This window comes from Schistocerca cancellata, chromosome 2, assembly GCF_023864275.1.
Source record: "Schistocerca cancellata isolate TAMUIC-IGC-003103 chromosome 2, iqSchCanc2.1, whole genome shotgun sequence".
NCBI classification, from domain to species: Eukaryota; Metazoa; Arthropoda; class Insecta; order Orthoptera; family Acrididae; genus Schistocerca; species Schistocerca cancellata.
This window is the reverse complement of record NC_064627.1, coordinates 387,698,449-387,719,119: the sequence shown is the minus strand read 5'-3', so window position 1 is coordinate 387,719,119 and position 20,671 is coordinate 387,698,449. Positions and strand designations below refer to the sequence as shown.

The 20,671-nt window shown below is 40.3% G+C and overlaps 1 protein-coding gene across 2 annotated transcripts in view; it reads right to left on the bottom strand.

The window, feature by feature from the left end:
• Nucleotides 1-20,671, bottom strand: part of LOC126161801 (serine/threonine-protein kinase mTOR) — a 276,188-nt gene that overhangs the window by 98,850 nt on the left and 156,667 nt on the right. For both annotated transcript variants that reach the window (XM_049917889.1, XM_049917890.1), the window contains 4 exons: nt 14,256-14,386; nt 6,772-6,976; nt 5,673-5,844; nt 1,730-1,910 (listed from right to left, as the gene is read on the bottom strand). In XM_049917889.1, the coding sequence (XP_049773846.1) occupies nt 1,730-1,910; nt 5,673-5,844; nt 6,772-6,976; nt 14,256-14,386 (689 nt within the window). The remainder of the gene's footprint in view (nt 1-1,729; nt 1,911-5,672; nt 5,845-6,771; nt 6,977-14,255; nt 14,387-20,671) is intronic.

Below are 20,671 nucleotides of genomic sequence, written 5' to 3'. Positions count from 1 at the left end.
GAAGCTGGGCTACGGTCCCGCACACCGTTAGGCCGTCTTCCGCTCACGCCCCAACATCGTGCAGCCCGCCTCCAGTGGTGTCGCGACAGGCGTGAATGGAGGGACGAATGGAGACGTGTCGTCTTCAGCGATGAGAGTCGCTTCTGCCTTGGTGCCAATGATGGTCGTATGCGTGTTTGGCGCCGTGCAGGTGAGCGCCACAATCAGGACTGCATACGACCGAGGCACACAGGGCCAACACCCGGCATCATGGTGTGGGGAGCGATCTCCTACACTGGCCGTACACCACTGGTGATCGTCAAGGGGACACTGAATAGTGCACGGTACATCCAAACCGTCATCGAACCCATCGTTCTACCATTCCTAGACCGGCAAGGGAACTTGCTGTTCCAACAGGACAATGCACGTCCGCATGTATCCCGTGCCACCCAACGTGCTCTAGAAGGTGTAAGTCAACTACCCTGGCCAGCAAGATCTCCGGATCTGTCCCCCATTGAGCATGTTTGGGACTGGATGAAGCGTCGTCTCACGCGGTCTGCACGTCCAGCACGAACGCTGGTCCAACTGAGGCGCCAGGTGGAAATGGCATGGCAAGCCGTTCCACAGGACTACATCCAGCATCTCTACAATCGTCTCCATGGGAGAATAGCAGCCTGCATTGCTGCGAAAGGTGGATATACACTGTACTAGTGCCGACATTGTGCATGCTCTGTTGCCTGTGTCTATGTGCCTGTGGTTCTGTCAGTGTGATCATGTGATGTATCTGACCCCAGGAATGTGTCAATAAAGTTTCCCCTTCCTGGGACAATGAATTCACGGTGTTCTTATTTCAATTTCCAGGAGTGTATAAGCTTGAGTACAGTGAAGTTCTTTTGCCTACTCACATAAGAGAACTTGACAGGAAATGCTGAGAAGGTATAATAATCAATCTGTAAAGTGAAAAGTGAGCAGTGCTCATGGTGGGTGATGTTGCCTTTCCCATAGGAACATTATAGTTGCCATACAAGATGACTAAGAATCAAGTTTCCCCTCTAGCAGTGTACGACATTGTGCAGAGATTTACATAGAATCCATCCACATTCATTTCTTGTGTTAGTATTACTAGTGATTGTAACCATATAACAAGTAGTGTTAATGCACTTTGTGGAAAGTACCCCCGCCCCCTTCCCCCAGGTATAAATACAAACTATCAGCAGCGATTCATAAGGTGAACCGCAGAAGCTTCTGTATAACTTTGTGAAACACCCTATAGTTGCTTCTTGTGACACAGTGGGGTACAGAGAGTAGGGACTCGCCTGCTTGCTCTTCAGTTTGCAGACCTACAAAGGAAGTATGTGCATGACCACAACCCAGTGATCTGCCATCCTTCACGCATCTACACAATTAATCTCTTAATCTCCTTCACTTAAGCATGGCACACATTTTTCAAATTTGTTCTTAATCCACTTCTTTTAATGATAGTCATTGATGTTTTACCATTCAGTCTGTGATTTTTCCATCCTCTTTTTAATATGTTGTTCATGACACTCTCTCCTACCACCGTACAAAGATTTGCAACTGTACGAATTATTTCTGTTGTTCATCCTTTTTTGGTTTTCATTGACTGAGTTACGCATATAATTTCTTATTTCTCTACCAAGCTATTCTTTTCATTTTACTTTACCACATACAATAAACTCCTGCTAAAGCAGGAAAATGCAGACAGAGAATACATCCTTAAACAACTCACCATTCACCAAGGGCTTCGAGGCATCGCATTTGCCCAAGTGCTAACTCAACATCACCAGGACATTCATCTAGACGCTCTTCATATGAAATAAGAGCTTTCTCCCAGTTATGTAGTTTCTCATACCACCTCTCTTGGACTTTGAGGTCTGCACCCTGGTGATTCATCACATATTCAAGCAGACCTGGAGAAAAAAAATAAAAAAAATAAATAATAATAATAATAATAATAATAATAATAATAATCATATATGCTTATCATTTCTCAGTGGTGTTTTTTTGTTGGTACACCATATCTCCCATATGTCTTAATCAAAATTAATAACTGATATATCATTTTCAGGATTTGGTTCACCACTAATGACTAAAAATACACAAGAATTTAGAAGGTGCCATCTATTGACAATCTAATTTTGCTATTATGCACAACAGTGGTTGGAGTTGTTTCTTTAGGAAAGCATTTGTACGTGCAAATAAACTGAATTACACCAGTAGTCATCATCACAGATGAGCACTGTTCACTTCTCTAACTTAATTTATACTTATTTATTTAACTTTCGGTTCATAATTACTTTACAATATTTGCAACATAAAGTTACATTTCTCCTAACCTCAATACCATTAGTCTACAGTGCATATTTCTTTTTATAACTTAATTCTTCATTACTTTATAGAATTTTTAGTAACCTCAATGCCATATCAAAATTCTTAAACATTGTTAACGTATTTATGATAATTTTATTACCACCATATTCAGTGCCAAAGAAATCAATGAACAAAATGTTTCGCAGTTCTATTCCAAGGTGATTCTATGTTAAAAAAATGATGATTGTACAACAGTTAATAAATATGTCACTTTCAATTTGTTATATAGCGAGGCAATGGCTTACATCAGTATTGATTCTGCACAACTTGAAGAAATAAACAACATTCAGTTGTACCCGTAGAATTTTAAATCCATCTGGTTTACCACCTTATCAATTGCTTTTAAAAAAAAACATTATCATCACATTATTATGAGAAGGAAAGTTGTCGCTCACCATATAGCGGAGATGCTGAGTCGCAGATAGGCACAACAAAAAGATTTTCACACTTAAGGCTTTCGGCCAGTGGCCTATGTCAACAATAGACACACACACACACACACACACACACACACACACACAAACACACACAAATGCAACTCACACACATGCCTGCAGTCTCAGGCAACTGAAACCACACTGAGAGCAGCAGCACCAATGCATTATGGGAGTGGCAACTGGGTGGGGGAAAGGAGGAGGCTGGTGCAGGGAGGGCGAGGCATAGTATGGTAGGAATGGCAGACAGTGAAGTGCTGCAGGTTAGGCGGTGGGCAAGGGAGAGGTGGGGAGTGGGGGGGGGGGGGGGGGGGATAGCAGATAAGGAGAGAAAGAGAGAGAAATAAATATAAAATAATAAATGGAAAGAAAAAAACTGGGTGTGGTGGTGGAATGAAGGCTGTGTAGTGCTGGAATGGGAGTAGGGAAGAGGTCAGATGGGTGAGGACAGCAACTAACAAAGGTTGAGGCCAGGAGGGTTATGGGAACAAAGGATGTTCTGCAGGGAAAGATCCTACCTGTGCATTTCAGAAAAACTGGTGTTGGTGAGAAGGATCCATATTACAGGTTGTGAAGCAGTCACTGAAATGATGGATATCATGTTTGGCAGCGTGTTCAGCAACAGGGTGGTCCACTTGTTTCTCGGTGGCCATTTATGTGGACAGACAACTTGTTGGTTGTCATGTCTACATAGAATGCAGCACAGCGGTTGCAGTTTAGCTTGTAGACCACATGACTGTTTAACAGGTAACCCTGTCTTTGATGGGATAGGTGTCATTAGCGACCAGATTGGAGTAGGTGGTGGTGGGAGGATCTACAGGTCTTACATCTAGGTCTATTACAGGGGTATGAGCCCTGAGGTAAGGGATTGGGAGCAGGTGTTGTGTAAGGATGGACAAGTATATTGTGTAGGTTTGGTGGACGGCGGAATACCACTGTGAGAGGGATGGGAAGAATAGTGGGCAGGACATTTTTCATTTCAGGGCATGACAAGAGGTAATCAAAACCCTGGCGGAGAATGTAATTCAGTTTCTCCAGTCCTGGGTGATACTGAGTTATGAGGAGAATGCTCCTCTGTGGTCGGACGGTGGGGCTTTGGGAGGTGGTAGGAGACTGGAAAGATAAGGAATGGGAGATTTGTTATTTTACAAGATTGGGAGGATAATTACGGTCAGTGAAGACTTCAGAGAGACCCTCGGTAGATTTCAAGAGGGACTGCTTGTCACTCCAGATGTGATGACCATGGGTGGCTAGGCTGTACAGAAGGGACTTCTTGGTATGGAATGGACGGCAGCTGTTGAAATGGAGGTATAGCTGGTGGTTAGAAGCTTTGATATGAATGGAGGTACTGATAAAGCCATCTTCGAGGTGGAGGTCAACATCTAGGAAGGTGACTTGTTGGGTTGAGTAGGACCAGATGAAGAAAATGGGAGAGAAGTTGTTAATGTTCTGGAGGAATGTGGATGGGGTGTCCTCACCTTCGATCCAGACTGCAAAGATGTCGTCAATGAATCTGAACCAGCTGAGGGGTTTAGGATTCTGGGCGTTTAGGAAAGATTTCTCTAGATGGCCCATGAATAGGTTGGCATAGGATGGTGCCATGCAGGTGCCCATATCCGTACCCCGGATTTGTTTGTAGGTAAGTAATTGTTGGTGAGGATACAGTTGGTCATGGCAACTAGGAAGGAGGTTGTTGGTTTGGAATACGTCGGGCATTGGGAAAGGTAGTGTTCAATAGCGGTAAGGCCATGGGCATTAGGAATGTTTGTGTACAGGGAGATGGCATCAACAGTGACGAGCAGGGCACCGTATTGTAAAAGGACAACTGTGGAGAGTCGGTGGAGGAAATTTTTGGTATCTTTCGTAGGAGGGTTGGTTCCAGGTAATAGGTTGAAGGTGTTGGTCTATGAGAGCAGAGATTCTCTCAGCGGGGCACTGTAACTGGCCACAATGGGGCATCCTGGGTGGTTAGCTTTATGGACTTTAGGAAGCATGTAGAAGGCAGGAGGCGGGGAGTGGTAGGGGTGAGTAGAGAGAAGGACTCTGGGGAGAGGTTCTGCGATGGGGCCCCCGCCGCCCAACCTAGCACTTCACTGTCATCCACCCCCACCATACTGTCCCTCCACATCCCCGCCTCAGCCTTCTCCTTACCCCCACCCAGTCGCCAATCCCATCATGCACTGGTGCTGATGCTCACCATGTGGTTTCAGTTGCCTGAGACTGCAGGCGTGTGTGGGAGTTGCGTTTGCGTGAGTGTGTGTGTGTGCGTTTGTGTGTCTATTGTTGACAAAGGCCATTGGCCAAAAGCTTTAAGTGTGAATATCTGCAACTCAGGATCTCTGCTATTTGGTGAGTGGCAACTTTCCTCCTTATAATATTGTTACAATCCATCCTGGATTTTCCATTGATGAGACAACGATTCCCCATTTGACCTTATGCTTTATTAATGGTCATAAAGCATAAGGTCAAATGCTTCAAAGGGCAGGTTTGCATTTACCAGTACCTATTTTTCACATGGACAACTGACCAGATCGCATGTTCAGTGATATTTACATTAGTGCTGAAGACATGTACAACCAAAAACTTAACAATGATCACAATATAAGTGCTAACATTCTTTACACAGAAGTTTGGTAAAACATAGGCAATATATGCTTTCTACATGTTTTGAGTAAACCATATCGTACTGAATGATGTCGATTTTTTTATAGTGAGACTATAATTTGATACTACTATTGATGACCGATCAGGATCGAGTGCAAAAAATTTGCAAGGCTCAAATAGTAATAGTAGTACTAGTATTTATTATAATATGCTATATAATGAAGACAGATGCAAAGCTTAAAAACTACTGCACTAATAGTTCACCTGCAGCTGCTTCTTTCTGTTGCAGTTTGTTGTTAATGGAGATAAGTGCCTCAAATACTTGGTTATTTGGTTCTTTGTGAAACTCATCCTCTTTATAATGAAGTGCTTTTGCATATGCTCTGCAGTGCATTGCACGTTCTCCTAACAACTGTGGATCCAGTGGCAATGGACCCTGAAGAAGAAATTAATTTTGATAATAATATACACAAATAATTCACATAAGAATACTCACTTATCTACCATAAGCAGACATTTAAATGTCAAACAGATATTTTTGAGTAAATGGAAATATAATGATACAATGCCAGAAATGGATATTTGATTTTCATAAAATGCTTTTATAAGATGGTAAAAGTGGCAGTTGCTCAAAACGTTTGTGATGATAGTGTGAATAACAATACGCTAAAGCTGCACTGCTACATTACTTAATAAACCATTTTCAAAAAATAGAATTTAGTATTTTGGTCTTCACTTCTTCATCATTTATTTCATTCCTGGTATGACAAACAAATAAGTGGTTAGGATATTTCCACCTGTTGCTTGACGCTATGAAAGTTTTGGCAAATTAAGTTTTGCTTCCAAATTTATTGAATATTTCTTGCATTGCTGTTTTTAAACTGGTTTTGAATCTGTCTTTTTTTTTAAGTCAGCAGCTTAGATCTGGAAAGAAACTCAGCTTTTGCTGTTGAAGTAGCGTGAATTTTTGCCACCCCATACAGTCTTCTTGAAAAATAAATATGTAGCATGTTTGCTGCAGTATTCTGGAGTTCACACCAAAGATCACTGACATATTCCTCCAATCTGACATGAAATTTTGCTGCTGGTTGAAGAGACAAAGACTAAGCCATACTGGGTGTCTTCCAAAATGTATTTGCATTATAAAAGTTCATTTTTATCTACTCTGACCTACCACTAGTACAGCAATCGTTATTTTTTACTTCACATAGTGACAGAGGAAAAATATGTGTAAAATATTCAGTACTCGATATAAAGTGGCACCATTTATGTTATTATTATCTGTGTTGGTTCTATTTCAAAGCCAATCACAAAATTTTTATTCATGCACATACTGAATCATTGATTAAATGAAGATACATACCTTATCACAGTGTTCCATGAATTCTGCAAGGTTCAGAATAGTCTGTGTTATTTCAGGAAGGTCTGGAACCATAAGAGCCTGTTCCAAACTCTGAATTAGCTCATCCTGTAGTGATTTGCTAAGTTCAGTCCAGCAGGAGACAAATGCAGCATTGAAAAGATCACGTGGTAATTGAGAATATGTCTGTGCCAGAGCCCAACATGATCTGAAACATTAAAAAAAAGAAAAACAAATGATATGCTGTAGCAAGCACATTTTTCTGTCAGATATTGATGACTGTATCCAGCCTATGTCAAATAAAATTAGAAATATTTCTTAGAACACATTCAAAGTATACATCAAAACAGTCACAATTATGATTCTTGATGTTTTTAAACACTTAATTACTTTCATTTTTATGTTTTCTGGCATTCCTTAGTTACTTCTATATTCTTAGGAAGTGATTTGTTTACTGCAGCTAAATGAAAGGCTATTTTCACTTCTTTTTATACGCAAATCATTTTCAGTGGCCTGCAATATATGTTTCTTTTGTGTATAACAATTGCTTCACATAGCAATTATAGATTTGTTACTACATTACATGTTTTTGTTAGTCTTTTGCTGTTAGGTGCGAAACAACTTTTTGTAGCACAAGTTTTGTGAGGTTAAATGACCTTTTTTTCCATTTAAGATTTGTGGACTTATTAGTGCATATGTGCCATCCAGGAGATGTACTTAGTTTTGTACACAGCATGTCCGATTTTTGGCATTTTATGAGCACGTTTCAATTCACTTCCACTGTTCACTGTGTTTTGTTTTGGTTTGTTTACTGTATGTAGTATTGTCAACTGTCACTCTGTGTTTTTCCTTCATCTTTTGTTTGTGTTGTAGTGTCTGTATTGTTTAATCTTGTTTTGTTTGTTTGCAATGGGCACGCATATTTTTTAAGTTATTGTTTAGTCTGGGTATGTTCTACATCTCTGTTTGTTATTGACCGATGAGTTTTTACTTATACTGATTTGGTCATTTGTTACTTTCTTGTACATTGCATGAGCTCTTTGCATGTGAAAGTTTCCTGTAATATTCGTTCATGTCCTAGCTTTATAAGGTGTCCAGCAAAGCTGGAGTGGCTATTTTCATATTTCCAGCTTCTTATGTGTCCTTTTATCTAGCTTTGAAATATATGCTTGTCGATTCCCAGGTAGATGGATTTGCAGTCTTGACATTCTAACTGACATACATCGGCTCCTTGGCATACGTCTTGTTGTTCCACTGGTGTTTATAAATGTGATTGGAGTGTATAATCCTTGTATCTTCAGTACATCTGCTGTTCTGTGTGTCAATTTGTGTCTTTATGTCATCATTTCCTTTTGTTGATCATGTCATGGGTGTTCCTGTTCTGTGTGTTTGGGTGTACAGAAATATCTGTGTTGTTTGTGTTCTGTTTATTTTCAATTTTCGTTAGTTTTGTTTTGATTTTTAGTTGAGTTCTTGCATTATCTGCGTGTTACATACACTGGTTTTGTCTCTGAGCTGTATTGTTTCTAATTCTTTTTCATCGTTTTCTCCACGGAGTGGGATTTTGTTCAGATGTATTGTATGTTGGAAACCTACTAGTTTGTGGTTTTCTCAGTGTTTCCGTGTGGCATGTATAATTGTACCTGTTGCTGTTGGCTTTCTGTAGATGTGAAATTGTGCTTATTATAGTATCTCTCTCTACTATATTTGTTTATAAAGTAACTGGATAGATAAAAAATCTACTCACCAAGCAGTGGCAAGAGAACACACACATACAAAAAGATTTTACTTTGCAAGCATTTGGAGCCACCGGATCCTTCTTCTGGTAGATGGGTTGAAGGGAAAGGAAGAGGGGTGAAGGAAAAGGACTGGAGAGGTTTAGAAAAAGGGGTATAGTTTGGTAAAGTAACCCAGAACCCCGGGTCAGGGGAGACTTACCGGATGGAATGAGAAGGAAAACTGATTCATGGGGACTGCCAAAAACTCATTATTTCATTTTGTTATATTTGTTTGTGTGTTTCCTTTTCTATGGTGAGCTGAATATAAAAATCAAATAAATATTGTCCCTGAAATGGATATTTTTATTTATATTGTTTATGTCTGCATGCATGAAGCTGGTTTATTTTCTCTACTGATTCATCTACCATACTAAGCCATTTTCAGTTGAATTTCAAAATTAGGGTTTACTGAACTTCCTAGATCTGCAAATTTTGGGGTGGATTCAAAACTGAATATAGACAATTTATCATAAGCCACATACAACGGACCTAATTATCATGACTGACTCATGTCACCCAGCTGCACAATAATGTGTGTATTTTTCTTCATGTTCTATTGGGTGGCAAAGTTATGATTGGAGAGTGTCACAGTTAATAAAGAAATTAATACGATAGTAAAGGTTGGTTTAGCTAATGGGTCTGCAGTTAAAAAAAATTCAGATTTAGATAAAAAGATTTACAATAAAGTACAGAAGCAGACAACCTTGAGGTCGTCAGAGACAGAGTACAAGCTCAGATTGTTTGAAGGATGGGAAAGGAAATCAGTCGTGTCTTTTCACAGGATCTAGCCCAACATTTGCATGTAGCAATTTGGGAGAATCACACAAAACCTAAATCGGTATGGCCAGATGTGGGTTTTAACTGTCATCCTCCCAAATGTGTCTATAGTGTGTTAACAACTGCACCACTTCACTTGGTGAACTTCTGTGATACAAACCATCACTAGAAATGAAGTATTATTCACAGCTTAGCTTCAAAATATGTTGAAATGCAAACTGATGACAGATATTCGTGTATTCAACATCACTCTTCCCTGCCAACACATTTTCTTTATACTTTTTTTCACTCCCATCATTCGCACATCAGTTCTTTCTGTATGGACTTAATGTTGTGTTCATGATTTTCTTAATTTCTCCACCCTCATAGAATTTCTTCTTTTTTGATTTGTCTAGCTCTGGGACTGACATCTCACATGATGTTCACAACATCACTCATGCCAATCTTTGTCTCAATTTCAATCTGAAACTTAGAATGTTGATTGAAATGATTATACTGGTAATTGCATTAACCCTTTGACTGCTGCGGACGTGTTAGCTCATCATGCCTCGCTGTTCCCCTGGCGCGCCTGACGTGTAAACACACAGCCTTGGGTCCATACCACCGGCCTTCCCACCATTAGGGACGAGTTTAGGCACGCTGAGTCACAGCTAACTGAGCGCTATGGACATGCGCAGAGCTGTCTTTCCGCCCTGCTCTTCTAGTAGCTGTTCAGTGGTCTGACTGCATAGTTCGAGAGTGCATATATCTTTGTTGCTGTGTTCACTCTTTGCAGAATTCGACTTAAATTCCTGTATTTTCATCAGTTTTCTTGTCTTCTATGTGAGAAATGTCACATCATTGTGGTTGCACAGATAAAGAAATCCTGGATATGCTCACTAAGAGTGACAGTGAGTGTGAATTATTTGACGTTGCTAACAGTGAGGAGTCTTCAATAGAATCTCGAAGCTGTAGTCCTCAGCCCTTTACATCAAAGGGGAGAGCAAGAATTACAGTCAGCAGTTACTCTGACTCTGAGGAATCAGAAAGTGACAGTGAAATGGTTCAGAAAAGAGCATGCTTAAGTGACACATTTGACTGGAAAGAAACCTATTTCCAGCCATTAAACCATTACTTCGATGACTCGAGTTCAGGATACAAATTTCAATTAGATACTGACCCAAGCATTCTTTCATTTTTTGTGATATATATGTCTCAAGAACTGTTGCAATTTATTGCAGATGAAACAAATCGTTTTTACGTTTACACCAGAGAAAATACTACAGAATCTGTGAATTCTCAACTGTCAAAGTGGAAACACACTGGATTTGAGGAAATGTATTGTTTTGTTGCTGTTTGCCTTCTATTGACGCAAGTTAAGAAGTTAAAATTAAGTGATTATTGGTCCAGAGATACACTTTTGAACAAACCAGTTTTCAGCGAAATTATGTCCTGAGACCGTTTTTGTCTACTTCTGAGAATGTTACACTTCAGTGATAACTCTGCAAGTACTGGAGGCAACAGCCAATTTAAAATTAGGACGATTGTTGACAAAGTTTGTAAAGACATTTCGTAATTAATTTCGCCCACATCACAAGCTTTGTATGGATGAAAGTCTCCTGCTGTTCAAAGGATCACTATCTTTTAAGCAACTTATTCCAACCACGTGAAGTAAATTTGGAATAAAGACATTTGTACTGTGTGACTGCCAGAGAGGGTATATTTCTGATTTTACTGTGTATACAGGTCCAACAACAGAAATTGGGTTCCACAATGTGGGAAAACCTGGCAATGTAGTGGTGGTAAAACGTGGCAACGTAGTGGCAACTCTTATGAGACCATATTTGGAACAGGGTCATATTCTATATGTCGATAACTGGTAATCCAGCCTGGACCTGTTCCTCTTGCTTCACAACCATGTAACACCTGCATGTGGCACTGTTCGTAAAACCGGCGCAACATGCCAAAACTGCAGAAGAAATTAAAATGAGGAGAAACTGAGTTTAGGTCCACTGAAAAAGACCTTGCTATCAATTGGTGCGATAATAGAGAGGTATACATAATGATCACCAGTCACACAACACAAATGGTTGACACAGAGAAGACTGACAGAAATACTGGCGAAAAAATAAAGAAACCGCAATGTATTGTAGATTACAATTCGAGTATGGGTGCAGGTGACCGTGGTGACATGGTACTGAGCTCTGTGGGATTAGTGCGTAAGACTGTGAAATGGCATAAGAAATATTTTTTCCCCATTCTGGATTTGTGCATTCTAAATGCTCATGCTCTCCACTGGTCGGTAACAGGGCAAAAAATGGCACTCGCAGAGTTTCACCTTCCTCTTGTAAGGGATATTGTAGAAAAATATGCTACAGAATGGAGAAAAGCTGGTGGGGGAAGGCGCTACGATGACGAGAAACCTCTGCAATTCACAGGGAGACATTTTCCGGCTGTTATCATGAGTGAACATTCACAGAAAAGTATGCTAATGCACAGATGCATGGTTTGCACGAAACAGAAAGTGCACCGGGAAAATATATACCTGTGCAAAACTAGCAACGTTCCATTATGTGTTGCACCCTGCTTTGAGACTTATCATACAAAGAAGCATTACTAATCACTGGTCCTTTACTAATCGCTGGTCCAAAGCCCGGATCGAAAAGAAGGATGGGAAATAGATGCAACAGGTGTAAAATTATTCATACGAAGCCTGACTTCTTCATATGTAGCAGTTTACTGGCAAATGAACGGACTTGGTGATTGAGATTGTGCAATATCTGTACTGTGGCAAATATAATTACGCCGAGCACATTGCGCCAGTATAACAAAATCTATACATTAATCTCTGGGTACGATACATTTAAATTATTAACACGTAACATGGACAGTTATATTCTTTTATCCTTAGTAGTACAAATGTAGATCACACTCAGTCTACTTGTACAAAACATGTTTTCCATAACTGATTTAAACACCTTTGATCAACGAGAAACAAAATGCCAAAGTTAAAACTATTTTCTAAGTACGATTTTTCTTGCTACTTTGCCTCTGTTGTTAGCCAATATTGAAAATTAAACTCTTTGTTCTGGGGAGGGTGGGGGGCTTAAAATTTGTTGTTTGAATGAGACTGACTTTGAAGCATTAACGGAAAACGGTATTTGAAAAAGAAGTATCAAATACATCCTTCTTTCATCTTTTCATAAAAATCAAAACCTTCTCAACTAATTTGAAGTTTATCGTAAAATAGTAGGGGAATAAAGTTTTTTATTCCTTATCATTGTGCAGTCGATCTATTGCACTCTAAATTTCATTTTCATCATGCGTTCACACTACTAGACATGCTAACCCGAAGTTAGCTTTGAAGCATTAACGGAAAATGGTCTGATTTTCGCGCTCAACTTTCATTCCAGTTGTACAGCTTGGTATGTTTTATGGAGCACAGTTTTTTAGCAAAATTAGAATGAAAATACTTTTGATGTTGTTACAAAGTCTTCAATTTAGTGCTTATTTCATTCAGTACTGAAAAGTGTATGGAAATGAAACTTTATATTTAAGAACCTTGTGTTCTTAGGTTACTACATGCCAAGTTTAATGTTCGTCATAGCACTACCGGAGATGCAAGAAGCCAAACTTCAAAATTTTTTGGGGCGTGTATTTTTTTGGCCAATTTACCTACAATTTTCTGGCTCAATATGGCTCGTAAAATTCTTTTCATTATTATTCTTAAGAGAGCGCATAAAGTTGTACTAGATGACCAAATTTTATTTCTTTACAAAAACTATTGCCTGAGATATTACAGCTTTAAGGTGCCAAAAATTCACGCTGGCTCCACACTAGTTGTATTCAGCCAAAAAATATTCAGCACAGAGCAGGCTGAGCAGAGCGGGCCGATCCAGTCCCAGCGGCAGCTCCGAGAAACAGGCACGCAGTGCAGGTAGACGGATTACGCTACAGGCTGCGGCGCCTCAGAGCGCTAAGCCTTCAGCAGTCAAAGGGTTAAAGTTAAATCATTATACACATCACTTGTGAAATTAACAGTGAATAACATGGTCTTGAATTTGAATTTTTTAGCTGATTAATCAGAACCTAAGTGAATATGATTTTGTTAAGCTTTGGATGTGATGGATATAATAAATGCCTTAAAGATGCTATTAGATAAAAGATTCTGTAATTAATGTCACAAACCTACAAATCAATTAAAAATAATGTAGCTTCTCATTTTTAAAATTAAAATTCTTACTATAAAATACAAAATCCTAATTCATGCATTTGCAGGTTGGTTTTGAAACCAAACTGCGTTTTTGTTGAAGGATAGTAGTAAACCATAATACAATCACATCTGTATAAAAGAAATCCTCCATTGACTAATCTGTATGATATGCTAGACCTCATACACTGCCAACTTCAATCAATGACAAATACGAAAATTTGAGCAGAGAATATCACCATGTCTTCCAAAGTCTCTCTACCCAACATTGCAGGACTAGCATCTCTATGAGGAAGGATGTCATGAAGAATGGTTTATTAACAGCCTAAAGTTTTAGTTTCATAATGACTCTTTTACTTCACATTACAACAAAAAAACATTCCTGACATTAAAGTTGAATTGGTTCAATAGTCAGACTAGGTTATCTGCTATTTGCTGATGATACTGTGCTGTTTAACTTATTAATGAACAACTTAATATGAGAGTTACAAATGTTAAAAGAAACACTGTTTGAAATAATGATGTTATTAACAATCAATGAAACAATGGCAAATCCAGGATGGAATGTGAGAGTCTTTTTGTTGTGCCTATCTGCGACTCAGTATCTTCGCTATACAGTGAACTGTAACAATCAATGAATTCTTTTAAGTGCATTAACTGCTTCAAAAGTGGCATTAAATATTTTCTCCCTTTTCTTACATAATGTGCACAGCTGCACAGATTTTAATATTTCTAGTATATACCTAAGGGCTGGAGATGGTGACTCCTTCAAAAGCTCAATACTCAATCTGCGAAGCCATTCTAACCAGTCATCCTTTGATACTCTCCTTGTTGCAGTCCAGGCGCGTTGCAGATTGGCTGGAGAAACGTGCAGCTGAAACACAAAGTAAATATTTCAGTAGACACAATTGTACACAGAAACAGAAAATCAGGCAAAGCCTAGAATAACTGCCAGAAAGGCAGATCATTATTCACCTTTACATTAAGTAGTAAAAGAAGAAATGTTGCTCCACTGGTGTACAAAACTGACTTTCTCTACCACTGACCACTGCTTCCAACAGACGGGTAGGGGAAAATGCAAAAAAGGGCCAAATACTTATTCATTGTTAACTTCACAAGTAATATGTATTACAATTTATCTTTAATCAATTACCAGTACAAATGTTGCAATCAACATTCTAAGCTTCAGATTCAGATTGAAACAAAATTTTTGTATGAAATTTATGAACATTATGCTGCTTATTGAAAGAACAGGCAGATAGAAAAACCCATTCTACAATGATTACAACAAGGATAAAGATTATAATTCACAGCATGGGATGTTAAAAAGTGTTGCTTGTACCTAAAGAGTACAGAAAAAAGGAAACAAAAAATCATCTCAGATAACTTAGGTGCTCACCTTGTAGATGAAAATGGGTGAGAGGTGTGTCATTCACTCCTTATCATGAGATCAAAATTGTTACTAATGGGTTAAACAAACAACAGTTTGCAGTTGAATAGCTTTTAATGATATTTGATAGCTTGTCAAAATATAATTAAAGTAATACAACATAATTTCAATGTCTGCAGTGAAATGTTTCACAAAAGTATAAGTAAATATGCATAATGTCCTGTACTTCTCTTTTTATGTGCTACTGTATGCCATAACAACTTGACTTACAAAAGCAATAACTTGATAAACATAAATGTTACAAGCATTAACTCCACAGAAAAATACTTGTAGCTTTGTATACTATCAGCTGCTGAAATCCTTGCTTCAATATCTAACACTATTATGAAATTTTAAGAATACCTATTTCACTAAAGGGACGTCTAAATTTTGTGCCTTCTAGGGCTGAATCAAGTAACAACAGTTGTTATTTATGTGTCTGTTGGTCCTGAAGGAGGGCTCTCTCTGAATGCCTCTTCTTTTTTTTGTGGCTGTTCACTGACTAGCAATCAATTAGGCAATAATGATCCATAAACCAGCCCAGAGTTTCAGTCAATGTGTGAACCAATAACGTTGCTTTACTGTGCTGTGATACCAATAACTTCTCTCTTCATGGGACTAGAATCTTGTGTCCATAACAAGTAACATTAAATTATTATCAACAGACATAAGAAAAAAATAGACATGGGAAAAACAAATAAATTATAAATTATAGGAAAAGTAGCTAGTCAGGCCCTCTTAGAATTTTCTTGGGTACATACCTTATGCCTGCAGTAAACTTCTAGAAAATCTTTTGCACCAGAATATAATTTTTAAGAGTCATTTTACAACCTTGTTGGTGTATCCAGAGATTCCAATGTCAATACATGCAACTGGGTTTGCTCAGTCTCATTGCCAGTGGCACACAAATCATTGTGTTTATGATGCAAGCAGTGCTACAAGGAAAGAACATGCCTCCCAGTGCCACATACTGCCATGTGGTAACAGCCGGCTTCTTCCAACTTGGAATAAAGATGCCAACACATCTGGTGAAGAACCAATTGCATGTTGTTCTTGATCAATGCTCAGACACTGAGATTGGGTGTTATTTATATGCTGACCACTATGAGGGACTTGAACTTTGACTATACCTGGACTTAGTTTTCAGTATCGCACCTGTGTTTTGTGAAACACACTTTGCTTAATAAATAAGCGACATATCATTGCTCAGCACTTGTTACATCCTCATCCTCATAAGAAAGTATGTCATAACGCAAGACACAAATAACAGTGCAGCCACAACTAACCGAAGTTTATTTATTCACATATAAATGAACAACAAACATAGAAGCTGATACAAGTAAATGGTAAGATCATATCTGAGAACGAGTGCCTGCTGCACTGTCATTATAAGGAGCAGAACTCCAGTAGACGGTGTGCCAGCTGATGTGCCATGCGCAGAAGTCGTATCAACCAATGCAGAAGGCCTCTGGTGCCCAGCCCATGCAGATACTGTTGGTGGACAATTATACATTATGTGACCAAAAGTATCCGGACACCCCCAAAAACATATGTTTTTTGTATTAGGTGCATTGTGCTGCCACCTTCTGCCAGGTACTCCATATCAGCAACCTTAGCAGTCTTTAGACATCGTGAGGGAGCAGAATGCGCTCCGCGGAACTCACGGACTTCAAACGTGGTCAGGTGATCGGGTGTCATCTGTAGGCAAGATTCCCACACTTCTAAACATTCCTATGTCCACTGTTTCTGATGTGATAGTGAAGTGGAAATGTGAAGGGACACATACAACACAGAAAACATACAGGCCGACCTCGTCTGTTGACCACTGACAGTTGAATAGGGCCGTAATGTGTTATAGGCAGACATCTATCCAGCCGTCACACAGGAACTCCAAACTGCATCAGGATCCATTGCAAGTACTATGACAGTTAGGCGGGAGGTGAGAAAACTTGGATTTCATGGTTGAGTGGCTGCTTATAAGCCACACATCATGCCAGTAAATGCCAAATGACGCCTTGCTCGGTGTAAGGAGCTTAAAAATTTGACGACTGAACAATGGAAGAACATTGTGTGGAGTCATGACTCACTGTACAAAATGTGGCGATCCAATGGCAGGGTGTGGGTATGGTGAATGCCCGGTGAATGTCTTCTGCCAGTGTGTGTACTGCCAACAGCAAAATTCAGAGGCGGTGGTGTTATGACGCGGTCGTGTTTTTCAAGGAGGGGGCCTGCACCCCTTATTTTGTGTGGCACTACCATAGCACAGGCCTACATTGATGTTTTAAGCACCTTCTTGCTTCTCACTGTTGAAGAGCAATTTGGGGATGGTGAGTGCATCTTTCAACACGATCAAGCACCTGTTCATAATGCACGGTCTGTGGTGGAGTGGTTACACGACAATAACGTCCCTATAATGGACTGGCCTGTACAGAGTCCTGACCTGAATCCTATAGAACACCTTATGATGTTTTGGAATGCCAACTTTGTGCCAGGCCTCACCGACCAACACCGATACCTCTCCTCAGTGCAGCAATCCGTGAAGAATCGGTTGCCATTCCCCAAGAAACCTTCCAGCACCTGACTGAACACATTCCTGCGGGAGGGGAGCTGTCATATAGGCTAAGAGTGGGTCAACACCATATGGAATTCCAGCATTACCAATGGTGGGCACCACTAAACTTTTAAGTCATTTTCAGTCAGGTGTCCGGATACTTTTGATCACATAGTGCAAGTGTAGTGTGCTGGTGGCCTGGTGCCATGGCGTATATCCAGGTACTGCGTACAGAATTATAGCACCCCTCTCCCCATGGGGAAAGGGTGCTCCTCTGATGCAGATTTCAGGGTGACTGAAGAAACATCTATAGCCTCTGCGGCAGGTGCTTCAGGCAATGAGAGTGGCAGCACAAGGAGATTCCGGGCTGGAACAGGTGAGTATGGGCAGAAGCAGCATATCCGTGCACACGCACAGCAGCTGTCCACCTGTGAAATACAGTATGAGAGGACTGGTGACAATAGCACAAGTAGAATTTCAGCGTCTAGGACCTCAATGTTGTGGAACAGTGCCGACAATGAAGCTGGCAGCCACTAAGATGAGGGTGCCGGGACACATATGGTGAAGGACCTGAAGGTCCCAGACTTGACGGCGATGACCCAGCTGGCAGGGAAAATTCTGGCGGCAGTGTCGTAGTGGGAAAGGCCAGCAGATGCAACAGGCAGCCAGACAATGGAGGAGTGGCACGAGGCAGTGACATTACAAGGAGGGCTGGTCTGCTCATGCAGCAGAGACACCCCACGAGGCCTGAGGCCTGGACAGGTACTGAGGGAGAAGACGAAGGCAGCGGTGCAGACCCATGGCCCTTGCCGAGGCACAAAGATACAGCTAATCATGGTGACATTCTACCACCACCCCCCCCCCCCCCCCCCCTCACTGGTGACAGCCATGGCAGTTGTGGATCATGGCTGGAATCCACTTCCTTCTGCAGCCAAACCACTGAGCCCAGACTGTGGAACCAGGGATGACCCGAGACAATGGATACGCTGACGACCATTGGTGGAGCAACATGAACAGATGTAGGAGGATGCATGACTGATGACAATGGAGCATCTTGTCCAGACTACACGGCCCATCGGTGCAAATCTGTAGGAAGTCAAGAAGCATGTCAAGGCACCCACTGTGGAAGAGTTTGCAATTTACTACATCATTTGAACCTTTAAAGTGTGGACTAGATGTTCAATCTTGCCGTTAGAAGGGGGTGGAAAAGAGGAGCAGTCACATGGTGAAGGCCTTGACGGATTCAGAAATCTTGGTGGGACTGAGACACGAACTGCAGACCAATACCCATCACAAGCACATTAGGCAACCACTCAACAGAAAAATGTTTGGAGAGGACCTGAATCATGGCTGTGGCTGACATAAGAGGACAGTGGATAACATTTGGAAATTTAGAGAAAGTATTTCCAACCAACATCCAGTAAAAGTTCAAGGAAGCATTCCCACAGACACTGCAGTGTGGCACATTGAGAGAGCACTGCCTGTGGCACTGCCTGTTGGGTAGCATATCGAGAGTATGCTGTCATGAACATGTTCTGACAGGCCAATGACTTGGTACAGGAGACCCCTAATGTAGGCACTGGAGCACATCCTGCCACAGGGCATCAGAAGAACACTGTACAATGGCCTATCTGTAGTTAGAACACCCCCATCAAATACTGAAAGGCAGTATGCAGGACAAAATAGATACACAAAGGATCAGAAGCTCTGCCCGGAGGCCTATCGGGCCAACCGTGCTGAACAAGATGAACAACTTGACACAAATACAGATTGGTAGTGACAGTGGCTGTGATCTGGGAGCCTGCGATAAAGAAACCCTTCCACTGTACAATGCACCTCAATATCTACATGAAAACAAAATAGTTCATCTTGTTCAAAAGTAGGATCCAATCCCATCAGAAGCCACGGCAGTGCATCAGTATTGGCATGTTGTGTGGTAGGCCAAAAATGTATTTCATAGATGTAGCAAGACAGAAACAAAGCCCATCGCTGGAGGCAATGTGCCACTTTGTTGGGCAAGAAAGCAAGCTTGCAGTCAGTAATGAAGTGGAACTCAGACCCATACAAGAACACATGAAACTTTTTGAGAGCATATATGATAGCAAGTGTTTTCTTTTCAACTTGGCGCTGCTGAGCAGAGCTGAGCGTTCCTAACGCATAAGCTATGGAGCATTCAGAAATATCCTCATATCAATGTGTGAGAATGGTCCTGAGTCAATACTGAGAGACATCCATAGCCAAAACCAGTTGGTGGCCAGAAAGGAAAGTAGCTAAACAAGAAGCAGAATGTAATTTGGATTCCAAAAGTGTAAACATGTGCCCACAGGCTGATGTCCTCTGAATTAAATGTTCTTGTGGAGCAGCTCGTGCAGAGGATGGCGCAACGTGCCTCACCCGAAATGAATTTGTGATAATATGCAATTTTAACTAAAAATGCTTGGTGTTCTTTGACAACGGTAGGATAAAGAAGAGCTGTGACAGCATCAAAATAATGATGTTATGGCTTAAAACCACCCTGAGGAATCTTAAACCCCAAATACACAATGGGTGGCTGAAAAAAGTGTGACTTGTCTAAGTTGCATTTCAACTCTGCAGTTTGTAAGACCGTGAACAAGGTGTGTTATCTTCAGTGGGTTTGTTTATTTTCCTTCTGGAAAACTGTTACATGTTAACCTTTAAAGAAACATTTCATACAAAATATTTACATTTGTAAAATGCTGTTTATTTATGATAAGTCTAAAGTTTCTAGTTTTACAGTACTTTTGAAAATAAAGTAGATGTTCACATGTGTTTACATACATCACATGGACATATTGGATATATGTGCTAGTAGCTTTAGAGGTTTACTAGGCTATCTACAGCTTGTTGTCTGCATACAGCAAAATTTTATTTTATTTACTGTTTATTATGTATTTCTGACTGAGAATGACTATTTATCATATTGTTTAGTGTGTTACTTACAGTTTTTTATGGTATGGTGTTTCTATTTTTTTGTGCCAAGATGACATGCTTATTTCTTTCGTTCTTGTCATTACACATTCATTATATATGATTTCTTGCCAAGCACAGAGTTTGCACCATGATTACTTGTTGTTGTGACTGTGTAGTGTTAATTTGTTTATTTTTCACTTATTCATGTTTCGACGGTGAATTGTATTTGTGGCTGGATGGTGTTTTAT